The 24,398-nt window shown below is 47.2% G+C and overlaps 1 protein-coding gene across 11 annotated transcripts in view; it reads right to left on the reverse strand.

Annotated features, from left to right (window-relative positions):
- The window catches only part of NEDD4L (NEDD4 like E3 ubiquitin protein ligase), a 358,039-nt gene that overhangs the window by 134,808 nt on the left and 198,833 nt on the right, over nucleotides 1-24,398 (reverse strand). For 5 of the 11 annotated variants that reach the window (XM_044276355.1, XM_044276357.1, XM_044276356.1 and 2 more), the window contains 2 exons: nucleotides 17,869-17,907; nucleotides 11,430-11,483 (listed from right to left, as the gene is read on the reverse strand). In XM_044276355.1, coding sequence (XP_044132290.1) covers nucleotides 11,430-11,483; nucleotides 17,869-17,907 — 93 coding nt within the window. Of the gene's footprint in view, nucleotides 1-3,593; nucleotides 5,120-11,429; nucleotides 11,484-17,868; nucleotides 17,908-24,398 lie in introns of those variants that run through there. The other 6 variants (XM_044276351.1, XM_044276350.1, XM_044276349.1 and 3 more) reach the window with 3 other exon arrangements.

Here is a 24,398-nt window from a genome sequence, read left to right on the forward strand (position 1 = left end):
TATCAGACAACGGGGGCATATCCTAGCGATATGCCCCCATTGTCTGAGATGGGAATACCCCTTTAAGGTTTTGTATTCCGTGGCACAATGAATGTGGATTTTTGGGATTCTTCCTGTCAAATACCAACAGGGGGCGTTGTTTTGCCTACACAGGGCCCCAAATATATGATCACCCCCTGCAACAATATGGTTTATATACAGATAAATGAGTCCCAAATTAAGACTTCAAGCATCACATGAAACATCGATGATGTCCCCATAGGAAACCAGTGATGAGGGGTGAAAATTCCAGAATGGAAAAGACCAAATCTATCATTTATTTCCCATTATGCATTTTATACTACTACTCTCCTCGCAGTGGCGTACATAGAGAAGTAAGGGCCCCATAGCAAGGATCAAACCGGGCCCCCCACACAGGACATAAGGGTTTCCGCCTAAACCTCTTTCAATGACCCTTGGGCCATTTTTCCACGGCCTCATTTGCTAAAAGTTGAGTCCTGACCAAGTTTTCACCTCCAGTAGAAGAGGGGATGATCCCAACTAAGACTGGGCCCCCTCTTGCCCTGGGCCCCATAGCAGTCGCATGGTCTGCCGCTATGGTAGTTACACCCCTGGCTCCAGGTTGCTAAGGTGTAGAAACCATACTGCAACAAGGAGCACAACATTTTTACAATTTGCTCTTAAATTTGTAAGGAAGACTCCAATCATCATATACAGTAGTTACAGATGAATCGCCTCCCTTATAAGAAACCAGAGATGATGGTCTTAAGAATTGCAGAACAGAAACTTAAAACTAGAAACCCCTTCTATTCATCATTTCTCCGACCCTGGATGGAGCTTAGTAGTCACAGGACTGCAGGGCCCTGACAAGTGACACGTCTAGGGAAGATACCGTATGAGGAGAACGCGCCATTGTATGTTGCTGCACTGTAGAAACCATACTGTAACAGGGGGCTCAAAGCCTTTACGATGTGCTGTTCTATTAGGGACTAAGAAAGCAATCATTTTCTAGGTGTCTTGGCTTCTCAGATTTTACTAGACATGACACCTGTCATGTTGGCATATTGATTGACACCCAGCTTTCCCGGAAACGGACAGAACTAAGGAAGCGGCAGAAAAATATACTGAAAACGAAGGATTCAAGGACTTGTAAATCTGTCATCTCACATTCTAGTAACCATTTGGGCTACATCTGTTTAACCTCTATTTTCCATTGAAAGGCAGAAGTCAGAGCTCCACTGCAAGGTGCTGACGCATTTCACGGCGTGCAGACAGCAGAGCTCCTACCTCCGATCCTGGGGAACCACACTGCACCTATAAAGGCAAAGCCAAGTCACTGCCACATTCTTCTCTTTATCTCCTCTCCATCTCTTGTCTATATAAGAGGCCTTTGAAAGGAGCTCCTGGGACTTCCAGACACATGGAGAATAAACACATGATACATGGAAAGATTCATCTTCCTTTCATACAGCCCCAAATACGGAGGGCAAAAGGGTGGGGGTCGTGGAGGGTGCTGGGGTTAAGCACAGTAAGCAGGACCGCCGAAAGATTAAAGGGGTTGTCTCAGTGCAGCAAATTGCATTTATCATGTAGAGAAAGTTAACACCAGGCACTTACTAATGTATTGTTATAATCCATATTGCTTCCTTTGCTGGCTGGATTCATCTTTTCATCTGATCATACAGTGCTTGTTTCCATGGTTACAGACCACCCTGCAAAACAGCAGTGGTGGTCGTGCTTTCACATTATAGGAAATGGCATTTGCTTCTCTGGTTGCCAGGACCAGGGGTGTGTGCATAGGCCGAAAAACATTTTCCTATAGGGTGCAAGCACGACCACCACTTCTGGATTGCAGGGTGGTCATAACCAGTGTATAATGTGATAGAAAAATGAATCCAACCAGCAAAGGAAGCAATATGGATAATCCCAATACATTAGTAAGTGCCTGGTGTTAACTTTGTCTACATGATAAATGCTATTAGCTGAAGTGAGACAACCCCTTTAAGCATCCATTAAAGTAAAAACTTCCCTCCAAGTAATGTTGTTTTTGGGAAAGCTGGGTCCGAGACAATAAGGCCACCCATACAGATCACTTACCCCGGGAGTAAATCAGCCTTCGCAACAATACAAGACCTGGAAGGCTGTTACTAAACATATTAGGCTGGGTGACAACCCGCCATTAAGGATCTGTATTGGTTGTCACCCAGCTTTCTTAGGACTAGATATAACTAAGGCTACTTTCACACTAGCGTTCGATCGGATCCGTTCTGAACGGATCCGATCATAATAATGCAGACGGAGGCTCCGTTCAGTACGGATCCGTCTGCATTATTTTAGCATATAACAGCCTAAGTGTGAAAATAGCCTCGTACGGATCCGTCCAGACTTTCAATGTAAAGTCAATGGGGGACGGATCCGCCTGAAGATTGAGCCATATTGTGGCATCTTCAAACGGATCCGTCCCCATTGACTTACATTGTAAGTCTGGACGGATCCGCACGGCCAGGCGGACACCCGAACGCTGCAAGCAGCGTTCAGCTGTCCGCCTGTCCGTGCGGAGGCGAGCGGAGCGGAGGCTGAACGCCGCCAGACTGATGCAGTCTGAGCGGATCCGCTCCATTCAGACTGCATTAGGGCTGGACGGCTGCGTTCGGGTCCGCTCGTGAGCCCCTTCAAACGGAACTCACGAGCGGACCGACGAACGCTAGTGTGAAAGTAGCCTTAGCAACATCAGAATGGAGACCATCTAAAGAATTTTTTAAAAGATTTCCCATCTGCCCTTTTTATTTAAAATCATGTGCATGTCTATAAATTCATATATTCCCTAGAATATCAGCGACCTCCTCACATATACAAAGTCATCAACACTGCAAAAAAATTTTTGTATAATTCACCAAGCGGCTGCTAAATGGAATCGTTTATTTATTTATTTATTTTATTTTTTTATCACGTTTAGGCCTCATGCACACGGCCGTTGGGGGGGCGTGGCCGTGATGCGGCACGCAAACGGCGGGTCAGCAATCCATGGATGCCGGCCGCGTGCACCCCGCATCACGGATGCAGACCAATTCACTTGAATGGGTCCGCAATTCTGGAGATGCGGAACGGAGTCACGGAACAGAACACCGGAAGCACTTTGGAGCGCTTTCGTAGTGTTTCTTTCCGTGGTTCCGCCCTGCAAAAAAATATGACACGTCATATTTTTTCACAGTGCGGACATACCACGGAGCCATTCAAGTTGAATGGATCCGTCCCGCTGCACGGATGTTGCCCGTGCATCGGTGACCGCAATTGCGGTCCCCAATGCACGGAACGGCCGCACAACGGCCGTGTGCATGAGGCCTTAGTATGTGATAAAAGTCAAGTACAATGTTCATGGGACTGACAAGGATTAGGACTCCAAAAGGTCCACAGACTACGACTTTAGTCATAGTAGTCAGATTTGCTGGAGCCAGCCATCAAACATGACTAAAATTAAAAAAAATATATAATAATAATAATTTGCAAAATAGAAAAAATTTAAAAAGAAAATCTACAAAGTCTACCAGGACTGGATGTGTATGAAGCCCCAGATACAGGCGGCTGTGACTTACCGTGTCATTTCCGGCTGCTGATCCAGAATTTCCAGCAATATTTTGCCCTTGGTCGCTATTCTGCTCTTCGTTCCCACGAGTTACCAGTATCCTAAAATGTGGCTGCCTAACATTTTGCTCTTGTCTAATTTTAAACGAGCACCCCTGTCCCGGCAAGGGTCGTTCTCTGGAATCATTCGGACTATTATCAGTAAAGTCCTGACTACAAGACCTGCTGCCTTCTGTATTCGCCCCGTTCTCCACGGGGCTGATGGTCTCGGGACGTGGTTGCAGTGGGTAGGAGGTACTCCTTTCCAGTCGAATACGAGGATATCGAACCAGTCGGTCTCCCTTTGTACCGGTAAACCCAAAATTGTACTCTCCCCCCAGACTACAGTTGGTAGTCTGAGATTGCTGAAGCTGGAAAACGAAACATCTCTTCCCTGGACTCCCCGACGTGTCCGGAAGATGCTGTAGCGACCAACGTCTCGGTTCGGTGCTAGACCCGTTTTGGGCATCGTGGTCGGGTGAAACCAGTCTCACCTGTCGAATGTCGGGGGCGAAAGTCTGACTGTTTATTCGGACTCCGCCAATATTTTTGCTGCACGTAGGCACGTGCACCTCTTCCTCTCCATCGGTGCCATAGTGAATATTCCCATTTTGCTCCGTAAAGCGATGGCCGGAATATCTTGGCGGGAAGGAAACTGCCCCGTTGACTTGCAGCCTCCCAGACTCGTATACATGGGGCGGCGAATTACTAGGAGTATCCTGCGGAGTACTTACAGTAGAGGAATTTTTTCTTACAGCCGATATGTAGTGCTCATTGAAGTCCTCAAAACCGCAGGACAGCATCTCTTCCGAGAACTCCCCGCTCTCGCACTCGTCGGCGCCGTCGTTTGTCCCTTTCCTCTGGAGAGAGATCTGCATAGAAGAGCTTCTGGTGGGGCGCACGTCAATGTTCTGCAGCAGCTGTGGAATAAACATGGACGTGCTTCGTTTCAGAGCACCTTCTTCTTGGAACTCTCTATCTTCGTAGTGCCTCGTGAAGACGTGAGTCCCGTTCCTCCTCGGCAGGGTATGGAATGCCATGAAAAAGTCGTCTTCTCTCTCCTGGTCTAGGACGTCTGACTCGGGAGCTGTATTGCTTCTGCCGGAGCCGAAATGAAACCGTAGCCGATGGGCCATGGTTTTAACGACGGGCAGGAAAAAGGACGAGGGAGCAACGTCTCGGGCTCTGCCAGCAGTCAAAAACCAAAAACAAACTCCAGGAAAAAGCGTCCCATCGGCCAAACTGTTAGCAGTGCAGTCCTGATAGCGACAGATAGCAGAAATAGCCTAAGTGACAAGCAGCATTCCAGGCATGATTGGATAAGAGGAACCAGGGCTTCTACATACTGTCACATAGGGTAGGGTGACCGGAGTCATGTGACGCTGTCCCCCCTCGCCACTGAAAGCAAAGTTGTTTTTTTTGGGAGGATTTTTTTTTTTCCTCTTGTGTGTCCAACAGCGAGAGCCTGAGACGGCACCTTCCCAGCTGCTACTTTTCCATCAGGATCCAGCAGCAGTGGGAGAACGTTCACATTCGTGGCTGTTTGTAAACCTAAACCGCGTCGTATTCATTGGGCACTTGTCTCTTGGCAAGAAAAAAGGGAAAGTTAAAAAAAAAAAAGAAAGAAAGAGAGGAAACACAGGCGCGTTTCACAGCGCCAGTAAACTGTGTGAATGACCTTCCCCAGCTATTCCCTATATGATCAAGAAGAGCCGGGCGGCTGCTATGTACATAAACTAGACATGAAATATGGCCACGCGGCTTAAAGACACAAGCGGGGGGAAGTCGCCTCAAGGGAGAACATACCGAGGCGCACGTCTGATTTTTAGCTATTATTTTTATGGTTTATATGTATTTTATGTGTAGATTTCAAAAATATTTAAAGGGCAATTTCACATTTTCGAAGAGTTGTCCAGGATTTTTTTATTTGTTTTTTAACAAAACAGCGCCACACCTGTCCACAGGTTGTGAGTGGTATAGCAGCCCATTTACTTCAATGGAGTTGAGGTGCAACACCAACTACAACTCACATGCAGGTGAGGCGCTGTTTTTGAGGAATCAGGTCATGTGTAGTATTGCAGCCCATTTACTCCAATGGAGTCGAGATGCAATATCAGCCACAACCCAGATGCAGGTGTGGTGCTGCTGTGGAAATACAGTACCTATGATTTTATTTATTTTTTATCCCGGACACCCCCTTTAAGCTGTCTGATCAGTGCCAACAAGGGACACAGTGTAATTTCACCTAAATGGCAACAGCCCCGGTTGGTAGTCATTTCCCTTTCCCTGGAAGACAGCCAGGCGGAAGTATATCTGAGCTATGGCAGCGCCCTTTGATATGTCACGCTGAAGCCGTAGCACATGGAAAAAACTAATTCTGTATTAAAGCCCAATGGGGCATGTTGGTTTTCAAGGAGCTGTCCATAATTTGGGGATTGGTTCCTTTAAAGAGCATCCTATTCACCCCCTGTGTCCTTAATCCTCTTGTTAAAAATTCTGTTCTGGAGTGTTACCCGTTTTTAGGGCTCATGCTCACGATTGTATCTTTTATCCGAATCCGATCTGCATTTTTTGTGGGTCGGATGCGGACCCATTCACTTCAATAGGGCTGCAAAAGATGTGGAGAGCCGCATCCGTTTATCCGCGCCATGGCATCCACATTCCGGATAAGGATAGGACTGTTCTATTAGGGGCCGGATGTTTCGTCCCGCAAATACAGAATGAACGCGGCCGGTATCCGCGTTTCGCAGAGCCACAATTTGCGGACTGCAAAACAGGCTACGGTCGTGTGCACAAGCCCTTATGCTGGAGGGGGGGAGGGGGGAAAGCAGGGTGATAACCAACATGGCTTCACTGCATCACCCCCCGCAGGGGTGGTCACCAGGCCTAGTAATAGGGTTACACCATCTCACTTACCGAACTGCACAGATTAAAGAGTTAAAGGGGTTTTCTGGCAATGTGAAGCCCCCCTAAAACATGAAAATAATACATTTTGGATACACCCTTTTGGGGATTTACACGTCCTAGAGTCACAAACTGAAAAAAGGTAGCCACCGTAGGTGGTGATTTATCCCCCATTGCCAAAGTCAATGCAGGGAAAAGCTGATTGGCCATTCAGGAGCCCAGGAAAGTGGAGTGACAACCCCAGAGGGGGCTCTCTGTGAGCTAGGAACATCAGCTCCAATTGCACATACCCCTCTGCTGCTGGAGTTTGCTACAATGTATCTGGGAACATTGTTTAGACTGGATACAATTGTATCCACTTCTCAGCTGAGAACAGGACCAGTTATGGGCAGGATTACTGCCACTGGAAGGAGAGTTCTCATTCACTGACAGCAAACAGATATATGGAACCTGTCAAGGAATTGAAACACAAAGCGGATCGTTTATCATCCTGAAATATGCCTACATTAGGCGCATCTCAGGCACAGATTGGCCGCAATCTGCGACTTTTCTCCTCCAACACCCAGGTCAAAAAAGGTGATCTTGGTGGGCATGGGTCAGCAGGCCCGTCTCAGCCATCATTTTCTATGCCTTGTCTAGACTTAGAAAATGGTTAAGGGAGCTTACGTTTAGACTGGCGCTGGATGACCCGAAGTTATGACTAGTCCTGCGCCTCTTCATAACTTTCACGGATCCACCGCCAGATATAGGGGTTATTAAGACTGGCGTCTTAAACGCCAGTCTTAATAAATGACCCCCAAAGTCTATTAGAATAGTTGCAGAATGTTTCAGTGATTAGGGCTAGGTCTACACGACGAATAAGTCGCGTGACAGATAGGGCACAACTACACTGCAACATTTGTCGCACGACAATTTTTATAATGATAGTCTATGGTGTCGCAATGCGTTTTGAATGGATTTTTTGCGAATGTCGCGTTGCAGCATGTTGCATGTTGCAGTGCGAAACCATAGACTATCATTATAAAAAATGTTGCGCGACAAATGTCGTCGTGTAGACCTAGCCTAAAGGGGTTGTCCGACAATTTGACATTGATGACCTATCATCACCGATCAGCTGTTTGAAGAGGTTGCGGCTCTTCAGCGAAGGAGGCGGACTCTTCCTAGGCCAGTGATGTCACATTCATCGGTCACATGGCCTAGGTGTAGCTCTGTCCTATTCGAGTGAATGGAACTGCAGTACCAAACACAGCCACTATGCAACGGGTGGCGCTGTGCTTGAGGAGGTCCTGGCGCTCACCACAGCCTCTTCCAACAGCTGATCGTGAGGGTTCCAGATGTCGGACCCCCCCACCAATCCTGAGGATAAGGTCATCATTACCAGAATCTCAGGAACCCCCTTTAAGCTATATGAACATAAAACCAGAAATCCCTTTAAGATCAGCTGTGAGAATCTGGAGCGGGTATGGAGTTTCCGAGATCCAAGTTTCAGACAGAGTTGTGGCAGAAAGGTTTACAAGACAAGTGCCAAGGTTCAGTACAATCCTTCATTGTTCTATCGGGATCCAGAGCCAACACCACAGACAGTGCGGGTGTCAGGGGCAGCCAGGATCACAGGTGCTGCAGAGACATCAGGATCCTGCAAATTGCAACTTCCCAAATTCTATATTTACTAATTAAAAAATGAAATAGAATAAAAAATTCCATATTTGCATCTCGGCTCCTTGCACCCCTCCCCCGCCCTCCCGTCTTACAGATGTGAGGCTGTAATACAATATGTGAAGGTGCCAGATTGGGGGTGAACGTGTGCGAATTTGGTTCTCAGGAGCCGCCGTCTGATATTTGCATTTCTGTTCACTGGAAAACCTGCTTCATTAAAAGATGAAGAATTCCTAGAAAATAAAGAATAAAACCTTGCCCGATGAGCATTCTTATAAACGGGCCCTCAAGGAAGAACGAAAAGTTCTACAACTTTCTTGTGTACTTTTTGGTTCAATTCTTCAGCGTTTTTAAGATCTCTGCTTACTGTCAATGACTGGAAACTGTGTGAAGGTGTTGTAACTCCTAGGCTATAATGCAAACTCATGGTACCACTTGGATCCGAACCCGAGTTCGGGAAATGTTTTTTTTTTTTACAGTAGAAATTGATTTATGAAGTTATTATGCGAAGTCGCGAAGTAATAACGTCGGCTCATCGGAGCCAATACATTCTAATACTGTACGGAGCGCTCGCTCCGCACAATATTCAAACTAAGTATTAGGCCTCATGCACACGACCGTTGTTGTGTTCCGTTCCGCAAAATGGGGTTCCGTTGTTCCGTGATCCGTTTCCGTTTTTTGTTTTTCGTGTGTCTTCCTTTGTTTTTGGAGGACCACCAGACATAAAGGAAAGTAAAAAAAAGTCTAAGACAGGATTGCCATGCAAATGATAGGAAAAAACTGCACGGACACGGATGACAATCTTGTGTGCCTCCGCGTTTTTTAACGGTCCTATTGACTTGAATGGGTCCGCGAACAGTTGTCCGCGAAAATAATAGGACAGGTTATATTTTTTTGACGGACTGGAACCACGGATCACGGACGCGGCTGGCAAACGGTGCATTAGCTGAGTTTTCAACGGACCCATTGAAAGTCAATGGGTCCGCAGAAAATGACGAAAAACGGCACAACGGACACGGACTAAAACAACGGTCGTGTGCATGAGGCCTTATGTGAATCGACTTCGGATGATTCTCTCATCCCTAGTAATAATCTCTTTGCAATGATCTAGTGGTGGCTACAGTGTTTTCATGCTGGGAACAGAAGACGGAGTTCAGTGCCATGCCCCCTTACCCCGTTGCAGTCGCATGGTCTGCCTCCATGGAAGATATGCCGCTGACTACATGTGTTGTCTGTACTGTATTTACAGGTGAAAAAAAAAAGGCAAAAACTGCATAGCAAAACCACAGCAAAGGTACAATACAGCAGCACGTAAACCCAGCCCAAGGCTATGTTCACACAACTACATCCATCGTGTGGAAAAATTTAATGCAGAATCAAGGGAAGTAAAAACACTAACCAATGGAAAATTCCATTAGCAACAAACAAGTCCACCATGAATTCATAGACCCTTCACCTGTTTGGAGCTAAATCTTTATGGTTAATGGTACTGTGGACATATCTATGACAGTACCTGGATCAGCAGCTCTTGTGGTTCCAATGGGCATGGTGGAATTGTGCGTTTAGGTGACCACCATACATTTCATCATGGAGCCATGCCTTAAAATCTCATAGTAAATTCACAAAACGGGCAGCAGCCTACTACCTGCCTCCTCCACGAGGTCAGCGCTGCTCAGTATTCCCTTATATGGGGACAATGTCTACATATAGCTTATCTCTCCGAGCCTCACCGCAAGATATCCCTTCCAAAGCCCTAACCAGATGACAGCTGCACAAGATAACCTCTGACCTGGAAGTATTCTTAAGATAATGGCTTTTAAATTCTGAACACAGGAGGAGGGGGACAATACTGAAGGTGTCCTCTGTATGATAAAATGGCAGAGCGCTTTTTTAAGTTGCTAAAAGTGATCGAAAAAGAAAGGAGGCGCCAGGGCTTGCAGGGCTTGCAGGGGGAGGCAGGGCTTGCAGGGGGAGGCAGGGCTTGCAGGGGGCGCCAGGGCTTGCAGGGGGCGCCAGGGCTTGCAGGGCGAGGCAGGGGGCGAGGCAGGGGGCGAGGCAGGGGGCGAGGCAGGGGGCGAGGCAGGGGGCGAGGCAGGGGGCGAGGCAGTGCTTGCAGGGGGAGGCAGTGCTTGCAGGGGGAGGCAGGGCTTGCAGGGGGAGGCAGGGCTTGGCTATCAGTAGGAATAAGGCAGTAGTAAGGCAAAAGGAAGGGAATCGGGGAAAAAAGTTACTGGCAAAAAAAAAACCCACAAGGCCCAGAATAAGTGAACGCCAAAAAAAAGTGATACCCAAAACACTGTGTTCTTGAGTATTACTACATGAGCCCCAAACCTACTGAGATCCATCAAAGGATTACTCCGGGCAAAACGGACACATTGCGTCATTCTTAGTAGAGTCTGAGGCGCCATCGCCATCCAGGTTCCTTCACTAAGCATAGCTGTATTATCCAGAGTATTTTGGTAACAATTTCGGAGGTGGCTATTCAAACAGATCCGAAAGGTAATGAGTCGTACGGTAGAGTAACAGCACCGTAATCCAGGATACAGAAACTACTGTTATATCGTACTGACATTGCAAGGGGTGATCTTAAAACTACCCCAGACAATATCAGTCCTAAATACCCCCCATGACAAAGCACCAGGTTTAACTTTTAGCAATATTTCTCTCACTGTGGTCTCTGCAGTGAAGAAGCTCTGTGTCCAAACACTGGGTAAAGCAGCTGCCTCTCTCTCTCTCACAGCATGAAATCTCAGCTCTATCTGCTCTGTCGAAAAGAGGTGGAGCTTTTTATTTCCAGAAAAAGCTTTTACAGGGCAGAATCGAATGCACACTATTCAGGCAAATGCTAATTTATACGAAACACGACACTTCTCCTAATGCAGATATGATTCGATTGACTACTCCTGGTCGTGAGTCATGCAGCAGGTCGTGCAATGCTTCAGTCAAAATTCTCAAAAAACACAAACTTTCTGCATCTGCTCTAGTGCATTATGGGAGATGCAGTATTTACTGCCTATACTCATTTCCATAATGCAGTATTGCGAACGCAGCTCTGGAGTATAAGAAATTATGTAAAGAAAGGGGAGTACAAGATAAAAGTGTTCTTCGACAGATCACGTGATATATATGGTTTCATCTCCTTAGACTCAACCGCTCAATCATCACGCAATTAACTCTGCTCAACGAACCACTTCGTTCAATCCAGGATATAAAGCAGATCAGCAAGGAGTAAGCACCAGCGCACTCACCAATCGATTCTCATCAAATACTTCGAATAGCAGCCTGTGGTTGGTGGGATGGACCTAAGGGGAAAAAAGAAAAATAAGTGTCAAGCAGCAGGTAATTCTCAGAGTAGCAGAGCTGAGTTTGCTCAAGCACAATGCAAGTACATCATACATACACAATGCAGCCCCCCAGGAGAACAAAATGCCACGTTCAACCCTTTCACATACTAAGCTGTGCCAAAGGCAATAAACATTTCTAAGATGTAGCAGAACTCAGTATGTCACTGCTGGTTATATGACATTTTAAATAGGACTGCAGGTAACACTGCTAAGGAGAGTCACACATGTCACAAGTAATGTAGATCTGATGAGTTGGAGGATAAACTCGTCTCTGCTACATTGCTAGGTGCAGCGGTGCCAAGCTTGCCAGGTGCAGCGGTGCCAAGCTTGCCAGGTGCAGCGGTGCCAAGCTTGCCAGGTGCAGCGGTGCCAAGCTTGCCAGGTGCAGCGGTGCCAAGCTTGCCAGGTGCAGCGGTGCAGAGCTTGCCAGGTGCAGCGGTGCAGAGCTTGCCAGGTGCAGCGGTGCAGAGCTTGCCAGGTGCAGCGGTGCAGAGCTTGCCAGGTGCAGCGGTGCCAAGCTTGCCAGGTGCAGCGGTGCCAAGCTTGCCAGGTGCAGCGGTGCCGAGCTTGCCAGGTGCAGCGGTGCCGAGCTTGCCAGGTGCAGCGGTGCAGAGCTTGCCAGGTGCAGCGGTGCAGAGCTTGCCAGGTGCAGCGGTGCAGAGCTTGCCAGGTGCAGCGGTGCAGAGCTTGCCAGGTGCAGCGGTGCCGAGCTTGCCAGGTGCAGCGGTGCAGAGCTTGCCAGGTGCAGCGGTGCAGAGCTTGCTAGGTGCAGCGGTGCCCAGCTTGCAAGGTGCAGCGGTGCCCAGCTTGCAAGGTGCAGCGGTGCCCAGCTTGTAAGGTGCAGCGGTGCCCAGCTTGTAAGGTGCAGCGGTGCCCAGCTTGTAAGGTGCAGCGGTGCCCAGCTTGTAAGGTGCAGCGGTGCCCAGCTTGTAAGGTGCAGCGGTGCCCAGCTTGTAAGGTGCAGCGGTGCCCAGCTTGTAAGGTGCAGCGGTGCCCAGCTTGTAAGGTGCAGCGGTGCCCAGCTTGTAAGGTGCAGCGGTGCCCAGCTTGTAAGGTGCAGCGGTGCCCAGCTTGTAAGGTGCAGCGGTGCAGAGATTGTAAGGTGCAGCGGTGCAGAGATTGTAAGGTGCAGCGGTGCAGAGATTGTAAGGTGCAGCGGTGCAGAGATTGTAAGGTGCAGCGGTGCAGAGCTTGCTAGGTACAGCGGTGCAGAGCTTGCTAGGTGCAGCGGTGCCCAGCTTGTAAGGTGCAGCGGTGCCCAGCTTGTAAGGTGCAGCGGTGCCCAGCTTGTAAGGTGCAGCGGTGCCCAGCTTGTAAGGTGCAGCGGTGCCCAGCTTGTAAGGTGCAGCGGTGCCCAGCTTGTAAGGTGCAGCGGTGCCGAGCTTGTAAGGTGCAGCGGTGCAGAGCTTGTAAGGTGCAGCGGTGCAGAGCTTGTAAGGTGCAGCGGTGCAGAGCTTGTAAGGTGCAGAGGTGCAGAGCTTGTAAGGTGCAGAGGTGCAGAGCTTGTAAGGTGCAGCGGTGCAGAGCTTGTAAGGTGCAGCGGTGCAGAGCTTGTAAGGTGCAGCGGTGCAGAGCTTGTAAGGTGCAGCGGTGCAGAGCTTGTAAGGTGCAGAGGTGCAGAGCTTGTAAGGTGCAGCGGTGCAGAGCTTGTAAGGTGCAGCGGTGCAGAGCTTGTAAGGTGCAGAGCTTGTAAGGTGCAGCGGTGCAGAGCTTGCAAGGTGCAGAGGTGCAGAGCTTGTAAGGTGCAGCGGTGCAGAGCTTGTAAGGTGCAGCGGTGCAGAGCTTGTAAGGTGCAGAGGTGCAGAGCTTGTAAGGTGCAGCGGTGCAGAGCTTGTAAGGTGCAGCGGTGCAGAGCTTGTAAGGTGCAGCGGTGCAGAGCTTGCAAGGTGCAGAGGTGCAGAGCTTGTAAGGTGCAGCGGTGCAGAGCTTGTAAGGTGCAGCGGTGCAGAGCTTGTAAGGTGCAGAGGTGCAGAGCTTGTAAGGTGCAGCGGTGCAGAGATTGTAAGGTGCAGCGGTGCAGAGCTCGTAAGATACCACAGTGCTGCGTTCATAAAAAAGCAGCAGTACAGAGTTTGCAATTTGCTGCAACCCAAAAGATTTGACAATTTCTGCACTGCTACATCTGTACATCTACCTCCCAATACCTCACACAACAATGTGCCCAATCAACAAACTATGGACCAGGATGGAAAATCCCCAGGGGCTCGGGTTGTGGTCCATGTTGACTATGTGGCAGCAATTCGCAGCATATGGATTTTGTGCCGTTCATTGGGGAGATGGTGTGAATACTTGAGCGATGGAATGTACAGCAGCCAACCACAAGTTATGCTTGATGTGGCAGAAGATGGTGGTGAGGTTTTAGACCAGAGGGAAATGTTATTTTCACACGCTGCTGCTGCGCGCATTATACGGGACGACAATGAGCAAAACTGAAAAAAAGGGAAATATTTGGGAGGTTTCACACTGGATTTAGAGCGCGGTCGTAGCCAGGAATGGGAGGCCGATACTGCAGCTGCCCCTCATTAAAACTGGAGCTGCTCATGTTAACGTGGAGGGGGGGCTCACTGACTCCCACTATAAAACAAAGCAAGAAAATGTCAAGCAGAACATCCCCACCACCAAATATATATATAAAGGAGTAGTCCTCTGTAACAACTAAAAACTAATAGGGCCACCATTACAACTACCACAAGGCTCTCCTTAAAGGGCTTCTGTCACCCCACTAAAGTCATTTTTTGGGGGGGGGCTAGTTACATTCCTTATAGTGCGATATATGAGAATATAATGTTGTCACTTACTTTCATGCGGCTGTTTCTTATAAAAACGAAGTTTTATAATATGCAAATCAGGTCTCTACCAGCAAGTAGGGCGTCTACTTGCTGGTAGCCGCCGCAAAAAACTGCCCCCTCGTCGTGTTGATTGACAGGGCCAGCCGCGATCTCCTCCTCCGGCCGGCCCCGTCAGCATTTTAAAAATCGCACGCCTGTGTTCATTCAGCGCAGGCGCTCTGAGATGAGGAGGCTCGTCTCCTCAGAACTCCCTCAGTGCGCCTGCGCCGATGACGTCTTCTCTTTCGGTGATGTCATCGGCGCAGGCGCACTGAGGGAGTTCTGAGGAGACGAGCCCTTTCAAGGGGTTGTGTACTTGCCTGAATACTTTTGTAATTGAATGTGATTAAAAATGTAGTGTAGCCACTGAGATATTCAACGCAATCTATCCGTACAGCGCCACCTGTATGCTGTTTGTGCTTTCCTTTATTTCTCTGTCAACTTCACTGAGGTGGTCGCACGCGCTCAGTTAAAATCTGCAACAGCCACTAGACATATCTTATGTAAGAAGCTGTTGCAGTTACAGGGAAAGAGCTACAGAAGAAAGGACAGGCCCCCCTGAGCTGTAATAGGGAGAGGGCTGCAGCAGAAAGGATTTTCCCCCCTGTGCAAGAGAGAGAGCTACAGCAGAAAGGACACGCCCTCTGAGCTGTGACAGGGAGAGAGCTACAGCAGAAAGGAGACACCCTCTGAGCTGTGATGGGGAGAGAGCTACAGCAGAAAGGACACACCCTCTGAGCTGTGATGGGGAGAGAGCTACAGCAGAAAGGACACACCCTCTGAGCTGTGATAGGGAGAGAGCTACAGCAGAAAGGACACACCCTCTGAGCTGTGATAGGGAGAGAGCTACAGCAGAAAGGACACACCCCCTGAGCTGTGAAAGGGAGAGAGCTACAGCAGAAAGGACACACACCCTGAGCTGTGATAGGGAGAGTAAAGCGGCAGAACAGACACGCCCTTTGAGCTACCAGCCTGAAATAAATGTAGCAGAACAATTGGAGCAATGGATGTGGAGATCTCTGGATCTATATGAGGTACAGGGCTGGTTCTGGCTTTGTTAGAAACAGACTGCCATGTACATCAATCATGACATAACCCCTTTACAGGTTTGGTATCCAGAAACAGTGCCACAACTGTCTATAGGCTGTGTTTGGTATTGCAGCTCAGCTCCACTAAAGTGACTGGATCGGAGCTACAATACCACACATAACCTAAGGACAGGAGCAATGTTTCTCAACCATGTACAATCCCTTTAAACCCAGAAGAGCGCATCAGGCTAGTTCTGCATAACGATGTGCTTCTTACCCAGCTTTCCCAGAAAGAGACACACCTCAGGGCTGCAATAACCTCTCATACATCCACAGCTGAAGGTTTGTTGCAAGTCTAGTCCTGAGATACAATGTAAAGGGGTATTCTGGTAGGTACAAGTTATCCTCTATCCACAGGATAGGGGATAACTATCGGATCAGTGGTGGTCCTACTGCTGGCACCTCCACTGATCACAAGAACCCGGGCCCTGTACCATCTGGACGCCCCTTGCAGCGCCCCTAAAATGACAGGAGCAGCTGGTCGTACATGCACATGGCCGCTCTATTAACTTCTATGGGAGTTCCGGAGATAGCCGAGTATAGTGCTCCCCATCTCCGGAATTCCCATAGAAATGAATGGAGTGGTCACGCGCACGTGTGGTCGGCTGCTCCAGTCATTTTAGAGGAGCAGCCAGAGGTTTGCAGGGGGCACCACGGGGCCCGCATTCTCATGATCAGTGGAGGTCCCAGCGGTAGGACCCCCACCAATCTGATAGTTATCCCCTATCCTGTGGATAGGGGATAACTTGTACCTACCGGAATACCCCTTCAAGTGTTTTCTGCTTTGACAGAATGGCCAGACCCGATACATTGTAGCAAACCCTCAGCTGTGAGCAAAACTAGGTCAGAAGTGGTTCCCAGCATCTGAATGCAAATGTAATGTTTTCTTCAAAGACTGCAAGCAGAGATCTTTAAAATGGTTGCAACATTTTTTAATGGTATCCTATTTTTGCAGCCAATGTATTTTTATGGGTATGTTTACACATGGTGGATACGCTGCAGATTTTCTTTCCAGAAATGTGGTGTGTATGTGATGTGAATGTATGCTGTGGATTTTTTTTTTTTGCAGATTTTTCTTGCACAATTTACACCCCGAGTATACGTACTCTTAAAGGGGTTATCTTCACTGTAACAAATGGCATTTATCATGTAGAGAAAGTTAATACAAGGCACTTACTAATGCATTGTGATTGTCCATATTGCTTCCTTTGCTGGCTGGATTCATTTTTCCATCACATTATACACTGCTTGTTTCCAAGGGTTACGACCACCCTGCAATCAGTGATCGTGCTTGCACCAGCCTCTCTGCGCTGAAGCAGTGGTCGTAATGTGATGGAAAAATGAATCCAGCCAGCAAAGGAAGCAATATGGACAATCACAATACATTAGTAAGTGCCTTGTATTAACTTTCTCTACAGGATAAATGCCATTTGCCAAAGTGAGACAACCCCTTTAAAGATACGTTTTTTTCCCCCCAGACTCAATGCCACACTTAGGCCTCATGCACACGACCGTTTTTTTTTTTTTCCATTTACGGGCCGTTTTTTGCGTTCCGTATACGGTCCGTATACGGAACCATTCATTTCAATGGTTCTGAAAAAAAAAACTGAATGTACTCCGCATGCATTCCGTTTCCGTATTAAAACATGTCCTATTATTGCCCGCAAATCACGTTCCGTGGCTCCATTCAAGTCAATGGGTCCGCAAAAAAAACAGAACACATACGGAAATGCGTCCATATGTTTTACGTATCCGTTCCGTTTTTGCGGCACCATCTATTGAAAATTGTATGCCCAGCCCAATTTTTTCTATGTAATTACTGTATACTGTATATGCCATACGGAAAAACGGAACGGAAAAACGGAACAGAAACGGAAACAAAAAACTAAGCAACGGATCCGTGAAAAACTGACCGCAAAACATTAAAAAACCCATACGGTCGTGTGCAATAGGCCTTAGTCGGGATTTGTGCGGTATTGCAGCTTAGCCTCAATGAAGTGAAAACCAAAGGCAACCCATGGTTAACCGTGGAGAACTCCTAAAAATGTCCTACCGTTTTGTGTATACAGCTCCCATGCTGAAATGGGTCTCAACGGTAACAAACGTCAAACAATCGGAGCGTGTATTCTTGTCCTGAGGCCTCTATAGGTTGTGGATATGCCTCGGCCTTTTTGCTGCAGGCCTGTACAATCAATTACCGGCCTGGAAAGAGACTTCTGCTTCACACTCTGCTCTTATCCAGCGCTCAGACAAGGGAGATTACGCTCCTCTGCTAAGCCCATTGACCTTCTAAAAACAGTAATGGACAAAACACAGTCGAAAAACAGCCATCGCCTCTTCACTCTGTTCTCACCCTCGTCGGGGGGGTCTTCAACCAGCTAAAAGCCATTAAAAAAAAAGAAAAAAAATGAAACAAATTTTACTTACTCTGAAGAAGAATTCTTCATTCCATTTTGGATTCAGTGTCTAAAAATGAAGAGAAAGTTTTTTTTATAAATTGACGACAAGTAATGGGGACAGGTTCTCGTACATATTTAATGGGGGGTTATTTTACGTTCACAAAGATCAGGTGACAAAGGCCGAGGTGGCTGCTCTGTAACGGGATCCCAGCAGTGATCTCAGAGGGTGGAAGTATATGGGTGACTAGGGAGATCTAAGAGTAATTTTGACCTAAAAATAGAGATCTATAGATAGCATGGAGATCATTTAGGGCCCGAGCAGGCGAGAAGGCTCTAGAACGTGTCAATGACAGCACTGAATTCATCATTAGGACAAAACAGTGTCTTTCCCGTATAACATCATACGCAAACCCAAATCACTACAAAATTAAAAAAAATATATAAAAAATGTACACATCCTTGAATCGTTTTCTTCTGTCAAGTGGATAAAAATGTGGATGGAAATTGTACTGTGGCAAACAAAGCCCCAAGGGTTCTAAACCATAGCCAAACTTGCAAACTCTTGAGGAGGCTGAACTCAAGAAGGTTTCTCCTGTGGCGTCTACGGCTGAAAACGAGTGCAGGAATGCGGAGAGAAGGGTATCTGCAGAGGCTGGTTTGGTGTCTTTATTTGCTAAGAGGGTCTAGTCTTGGGTCTGTATTAGCATAGGAGATCTGGTCGGTGGTCTGTATTAGTTTTGAGGATCTGGTCAGGGGTCTGGATTAGCTTAGGAGATCTGGTCGGGGGTCTGTATTAGCATAACGGGTATGGTTTGGGGGTTTGTATTAGCTTAGGAGTTTTGTTCAGGGGTTGGTATTAGCTTAATGGGTTTGGTCTGGGGTTAATTTATTTAGGGTGTCTGGTTTGGGACCGATTTACTTAGGCTGTCGGGTCTTGGGTCTTCATTTAGGAGTCTAGTCTAAGGTCTGTATATGTTTAGGGGGTCTGATTTGAAGTCTACATTAGCTTAAACAGTCAGGTGTGGAGTCTGCATTAGCTTAGGAGATCTGGTCAGGTGCTCTGTATTAGCTTAAATGGTCTGGTCTGGGGTCTGTATTAGCTTAGGGGGTTTGGTCTGGGGATAATTTATTTAAGGTGTCTGGTCTGGAGTCTATAATTTATTTAAGGTGTCTGGTCTGGAGTCTATAATTTATTTAAGGTGTCTGGTCTGGAGTCTATAATTTATTTAAGGTGTCTGGTCTGGAGTCTAGATTTAGGAGTGTAGCCTAGAGATCGTATATATATGAGGGGGGGTCTGGTCTAGAGTCTTTTTATTTAAGATGCTTGGCCTGGGTTTTATTTATTTTGGGTACATGGTTTGGGGTCTTTATTTAGGACTGTGGTCTGAAGTCTGTATTAGTTTACGGAGTATGGTCCGGGGTCTGTATTACTTTAACAAATCTGTTCTGGGATCTTTTAGGGATGATCTTGTTCTGATGATTTATTAGGAAGTCTGGTCTGGAGTCTGTATTTGATTAGAAGGCCTTGTCTGGGGTCTGTATTAGTTTAGAGAGTCTGATCTGGAGTTTATTTATTAAGAGTCTTGTCTAGGGTCTATTTAGGGTGTCTGGTTTGGGGTTTTGATTTATTAGAGTTGATCTTTTTTTCCAGGGGGTATGTATTTAGGGTTGTATAAAGGGGCGGGAGGTCATACTCACTGCTTGGGATTCAATGTCTTGGGTTAGGGCATGTGCTACATAAACGGGCAGGATATTTGGTAAAAAAAAAATAATTGTGCGCCACACTTTTCAAGAGTTGGTAAGTATGCTGTAAGTATTCCATGTTGTGAACTGTGCCAACATGAGGCGATAAAAGGCATCTATCAACACAGCTACATCTTTGCATATTTATTAGATTTACCATTTTGCAGTATGGAAAAGCTTTTGGAAGTTATAATGATAGACTCATTGATTGTCACCCAGCTTTCCCAGAAACTGCGAGTCAGAGAGTGGAGTTTTTTAAATTTAACAGAAGACCATGTCAAGCAAACCTATTCATAGTGATTATTTTTTTTGTAATAAAAGGTTGAAATTGGTTTGAAGAGCACCAATCACCCCTACCAGTAAGTAATTTACCAGAGAGTTCTGAAATCAGCACAATTACACAGAAACATTAGGGTACTATTTTTGTTTTTACACAAATCCTGATAAAGCGTTAGAAAAATACAATTATTTTTTTTCGGACTATAGGACTCTGGGTCTTATAGTATGAAAAATACTGTATTTTTAGGTTTAGACATCAGAAAATTTAAAATGTAATATTTTCTACCTATTGAAACTTTCCTGGTAGTTTAATGAAGTGGAGAGGCCAATGCCACTAGCTTTAATAGTATAGGATAGAGGGGGCTGATAGTCATCTCCTGTTAAACCCAGTTTTTCATCTTTTGACCAATGAAACAAGCAGCAATGGCGCATGTGGTGACGTGATAGGAGTAGCAACATCACAATAACCATCACAAGTTATAGTGTACAGTACAATACAGTACCTGAGGATGAGCTGCTCCTAAGGCCATGTGACCAAGGAACGTGGAGTGAGCGCCAGCACCAGTGCCTACTCAAATATCTGATCGCTGGGGGTTCCGGGTGTTGGACCCAATCAAATACTGATGACCGATCCAGAGGATAATCAGTTCAAAAAGTCTTTGAAAAAAAACCTTTAAGGAAGCAGTCAGTGAGGTCTGACACTGCTGGACCACCCTGACTGCAGACTATAAGATGCAGGTACTTATAGTCTGCAGGAAGATTTTTTCCTGTTAAAAGTGAGTCTTATAGTCCAAAATATACTGCATTTGAATTAAGTGAATTAACTGCATCCTCCTATAAATGTATGTTATAGTATGGATTACATCTCAGTGTCAAGCACCCGGTAAGCTCCCCCTGGTGGTGGCTGCAGGCAGACAGACAGAAATGTATGTTTTTCTTTATGCTATACAGGGGCTTATACATTGTGCATTAGAAACTCAGAGCTCCGACCGCTATAAAGATATATTAAGGAAGAAATCAACACTATTTTTCCATTTGCCAATAGGATCAGTGTTCTACCATAGTGAGAACAAGCTGATAACACAGAACTGATTACTCCATGATGACACATACATGTCCTGTGGATGAGGTCCCTGCCATCTGCCCTGTGGTGTCACTCAAGCTGTGCCCTTGTCACCTGTGTCTCGCTTATGACATCTTAATGATGCCGAGCAGTGGAACTCATATGCCTTCAGTTCCTTCAAGTCTCCGAACGTAGCTTGGGATATATATGCCCATCTTCCTAAAAAGTGTCTTTGTCTTATGGAGTGCAGGTAGAGGGGTTCGGAAGTACCGTACCCAATTACTCTGCCCGATCACAGAACTTTGTGGTTGTCATTGTATCCCGGTCTTCTTCCACCCGATATTGAGGTGTTCATTAGGCAAACTGAATGAGATGTGAATATCACAGTCCCTTGTTGTGAGGGACAGGGCACATCAATGGTGCCTGTGGAGATGATTAAACCACCAGGAAATAATTTAGCTTTTACCTTGGACTATCAGGGAATAAAAAATATTAACCTCTCTTCTACACTAGACCACCAGGGAATTAAATAGTATGTGAACACTCTTAGGCTACATTCACACTCGCGTTTTGGGCGGATCCGTCATGGTGTGACCGCTAGCACACCGCGCCACCAGAAGTCGGCTCCAGCCCCATTCACTATAATGGAGGTTAGTCTGCAGCACGGCAAACAGATAGGCGACCCGGAATAAAACTACGACATGTAGACCAGTAGGGTATCAAATATAAACCACTCTTCTAGTCTACACCACACAAGGAGGGGCGTTACCCTAGACCAGTGGTCGGCAACCCGCGGCTCGCGAGCCACATGCGGCTCTTTTGATCCTTAGATGCGGCTCTTTGGTTCGGGCTGGCGGGTGGGCGGCCTTTCTTGCAAAATGTCAAGCTTTCAAAATGTCCGTCATGTGCCTCCTGCCCAGTCTGTCTGCTCCTTCCACTTTATGAATGAAGCAGGCAGGCGGGGCAGGAGGCGCATGACGGAGGGTGAGATGTCACGCTGCGCACAGCAGCAGAAGGGCGGGCAGCGGCGGACTTTCAGCAGAACACCGGTCATGTGAGGAGTGGTGAAGAGGCCGCAGCTCAGGACCAGGAGGAGCGAAATGTCCTGCAGCAGAAAGGTAGGAGCTGCCCCCTGTGTGTGTGCACCGGCCCCACCGCAAGTGTCCCTGCCTCCTCCCTTCCCCCCCACTAATACATTACTTTACTTTGTGGAGGGCACTTATGGGGGACATCTGTGGAGGGCACTTATGGGGGACATCTGTGGAGGGCACTTATGGGGGACATCTGTGGAGGGCACTTATGGGGGACATCTGTGGAGGGCACTTATGGGGGACATCTGTGGAGGGCACTTATGGGGGACATCTGTGGAGGGCACTTATGGGGGACATCTGTGGAGGGCACTTATGGGGGACATCTGTGGAGGGCACTTATGGGGGACATCTGTGGAGGGCACTTATGGGGGACATCTGTGGAGGGCACTTATGGGGGACATCTGTGGAGGGCACTTATGGGGGACATCTGTGGAGGGCACTTATATAGCATCTTATGCTATATATGTGTCATCTACAGATATCCCCCATAGGTGCCCTCCACAGATATCTCCCATAAGTGCGTCATCCACAGATATCCCCCATAAGTGCGTCATCCACAGATATCCCCCATAAGTGCGTCATCCACAGATATCCCCCATAAGTGCGTCATCCACAGATATCCCCCATAAGTGCGTCATCCACAGATATCCCCCATAAGTGCGTCATCCACAGATATCCCCCATAAGTGCGTCATCCACAGATATCCCCCATAAGTGCGTCATCCACATTACATCCACATCTGCAGACAAGTTTAATAAAAGTAAAAAATGATAAAGATAAAATGAAATAATAATAAAGATCCAAATAAAAGAAAGTACATATAAAAGTATGTAAAAAACACACTCTGGGCTCATGCCCACGAATGTAAGGGCGCCATGCCTGTGCTGCGGACCGCAAATAGCTGTCCGCAATGCACGGACACAGACCATGGGGCAGCTGCATGAGGATCGCGGACCCATTCACTTAAATGGGGTTCGCGATCCGCATCCAACTGCCCGCACCGCAAAAAAAGTAGCGCATTCTGAAGTGAATGGGTCCATGATGCAGGCTGCACACGGTCGTGTGCAGCCCGCATCATGGACCCATTCACTTCAATGGGTCCAGGATCCGAGATATGAGTGCTACAGTGTGCTTCCGTGGTGCTTCTGGCTGTGCCTCCGCACCGCAAAAAAGTAGTGCATGCGCTTGAAGTGAATGGGTCCTTGATGCGGGCTGCACACGGCCAGTGCCCGTGTATGCGGCCTGCAATATGGCAACGGCGGGCACACGGTCGTGTGCATGAGCCCTAATAGTCCTCACTGGTACTGTTGACGCAATATTTTAGGTTTTAAAAATGTGGCTCTCGAAATAAATTTCAATCGTGGTTTTGGCGATATTTGGCTCAGTTGAAAAAAAAGGTTGCCCACCACTGACCTAGACCACCAGGTATTAACACCCTCTACTGCACTGGACCACTGGGGAATTCAATACTGTATGAACACTTATTTTACACCAGCAGAGAAGGGGCATTTTCTTAGAAATGTGGAGCAAGACGAGGGATTGTAAGCAGGGGTCGGAAACATGTGGCACTCTGGCTGTTGTGAAACTACAACTCCCAGCATACACACTCCTAGTGCCATTGTTAGTGGTGGTGGGGGCTTGGGCCAATAATAACTCGAGATGAGGAAGCACAGTCCAGGACTAGAATCTATCACATAGTGCAATCCCTTACAACCAGGATTTGGAACAAGGAGCGCACCCGCTGTTTACAGAAAATATTAATAAGATGCTACGAGGGAATATCGGACTGGCACAGACTGGATTCTTTAGGGCGAGCGTTTTCAAAACAAAAAAGGTTTCTCAAGGGCACAGTATCTGCATGAAGCAAGATCTGGCAGCACCTAGCCTGGCCTGGCCATCTTCAGCTCCAGTGGTCAAGGGTTTTACTATGACTATCCGTGTCGGGTGGCCATTCTGTGCAATCATCTGGTCATAGACATGCTCGTCTGTGGCTGTACGTCGGCTGTTTCAGCAACTCACAACTACAGCCGCTGGAGACAAGCAGGCACAGTCACTTCCTTTCTGCACTGGAATCAGCCATTTATGCCATATACTTTCAATATTCTGTAAATGTCTCAGATGGTAATAGCGCTTTACGTTTTCGTTTCAGGCCCCAGGATTAGTTTAATGTAACAGAGTGGCCATTGGACCAGAAGAGCTTGTGTTTGCCTGTTCTAGATCTAATTATTCACATACAGATCTGTCTAAATCTATTCATCCATCTACCTGGATCTAACTACCCATCTGTCCATCAACGTATCAAGATCTATTTATCTGTCAATTAGATCAATCCACCAATCCAGATCCATCCATCAAATCAATCCAGATTCAGCCATCCACCAA

The sequence above is a fragment of the Bufo gargarizans genome, chromosome 1 (genome assembly GCF_014858855.1).
Source record: "Bufo gargarizans isolate SCDJY-AF-19 chromosome 1, ASM1485885v1, whole genome shotgun sequence".
In the NCBI taxonomy this organism is placed as follows: domain Eukaryota; kingdom Metazoa; phylum Chordata; class Amphibia; order Anura; family Bufonidae; genus Bufo; species Bufo gargarizans.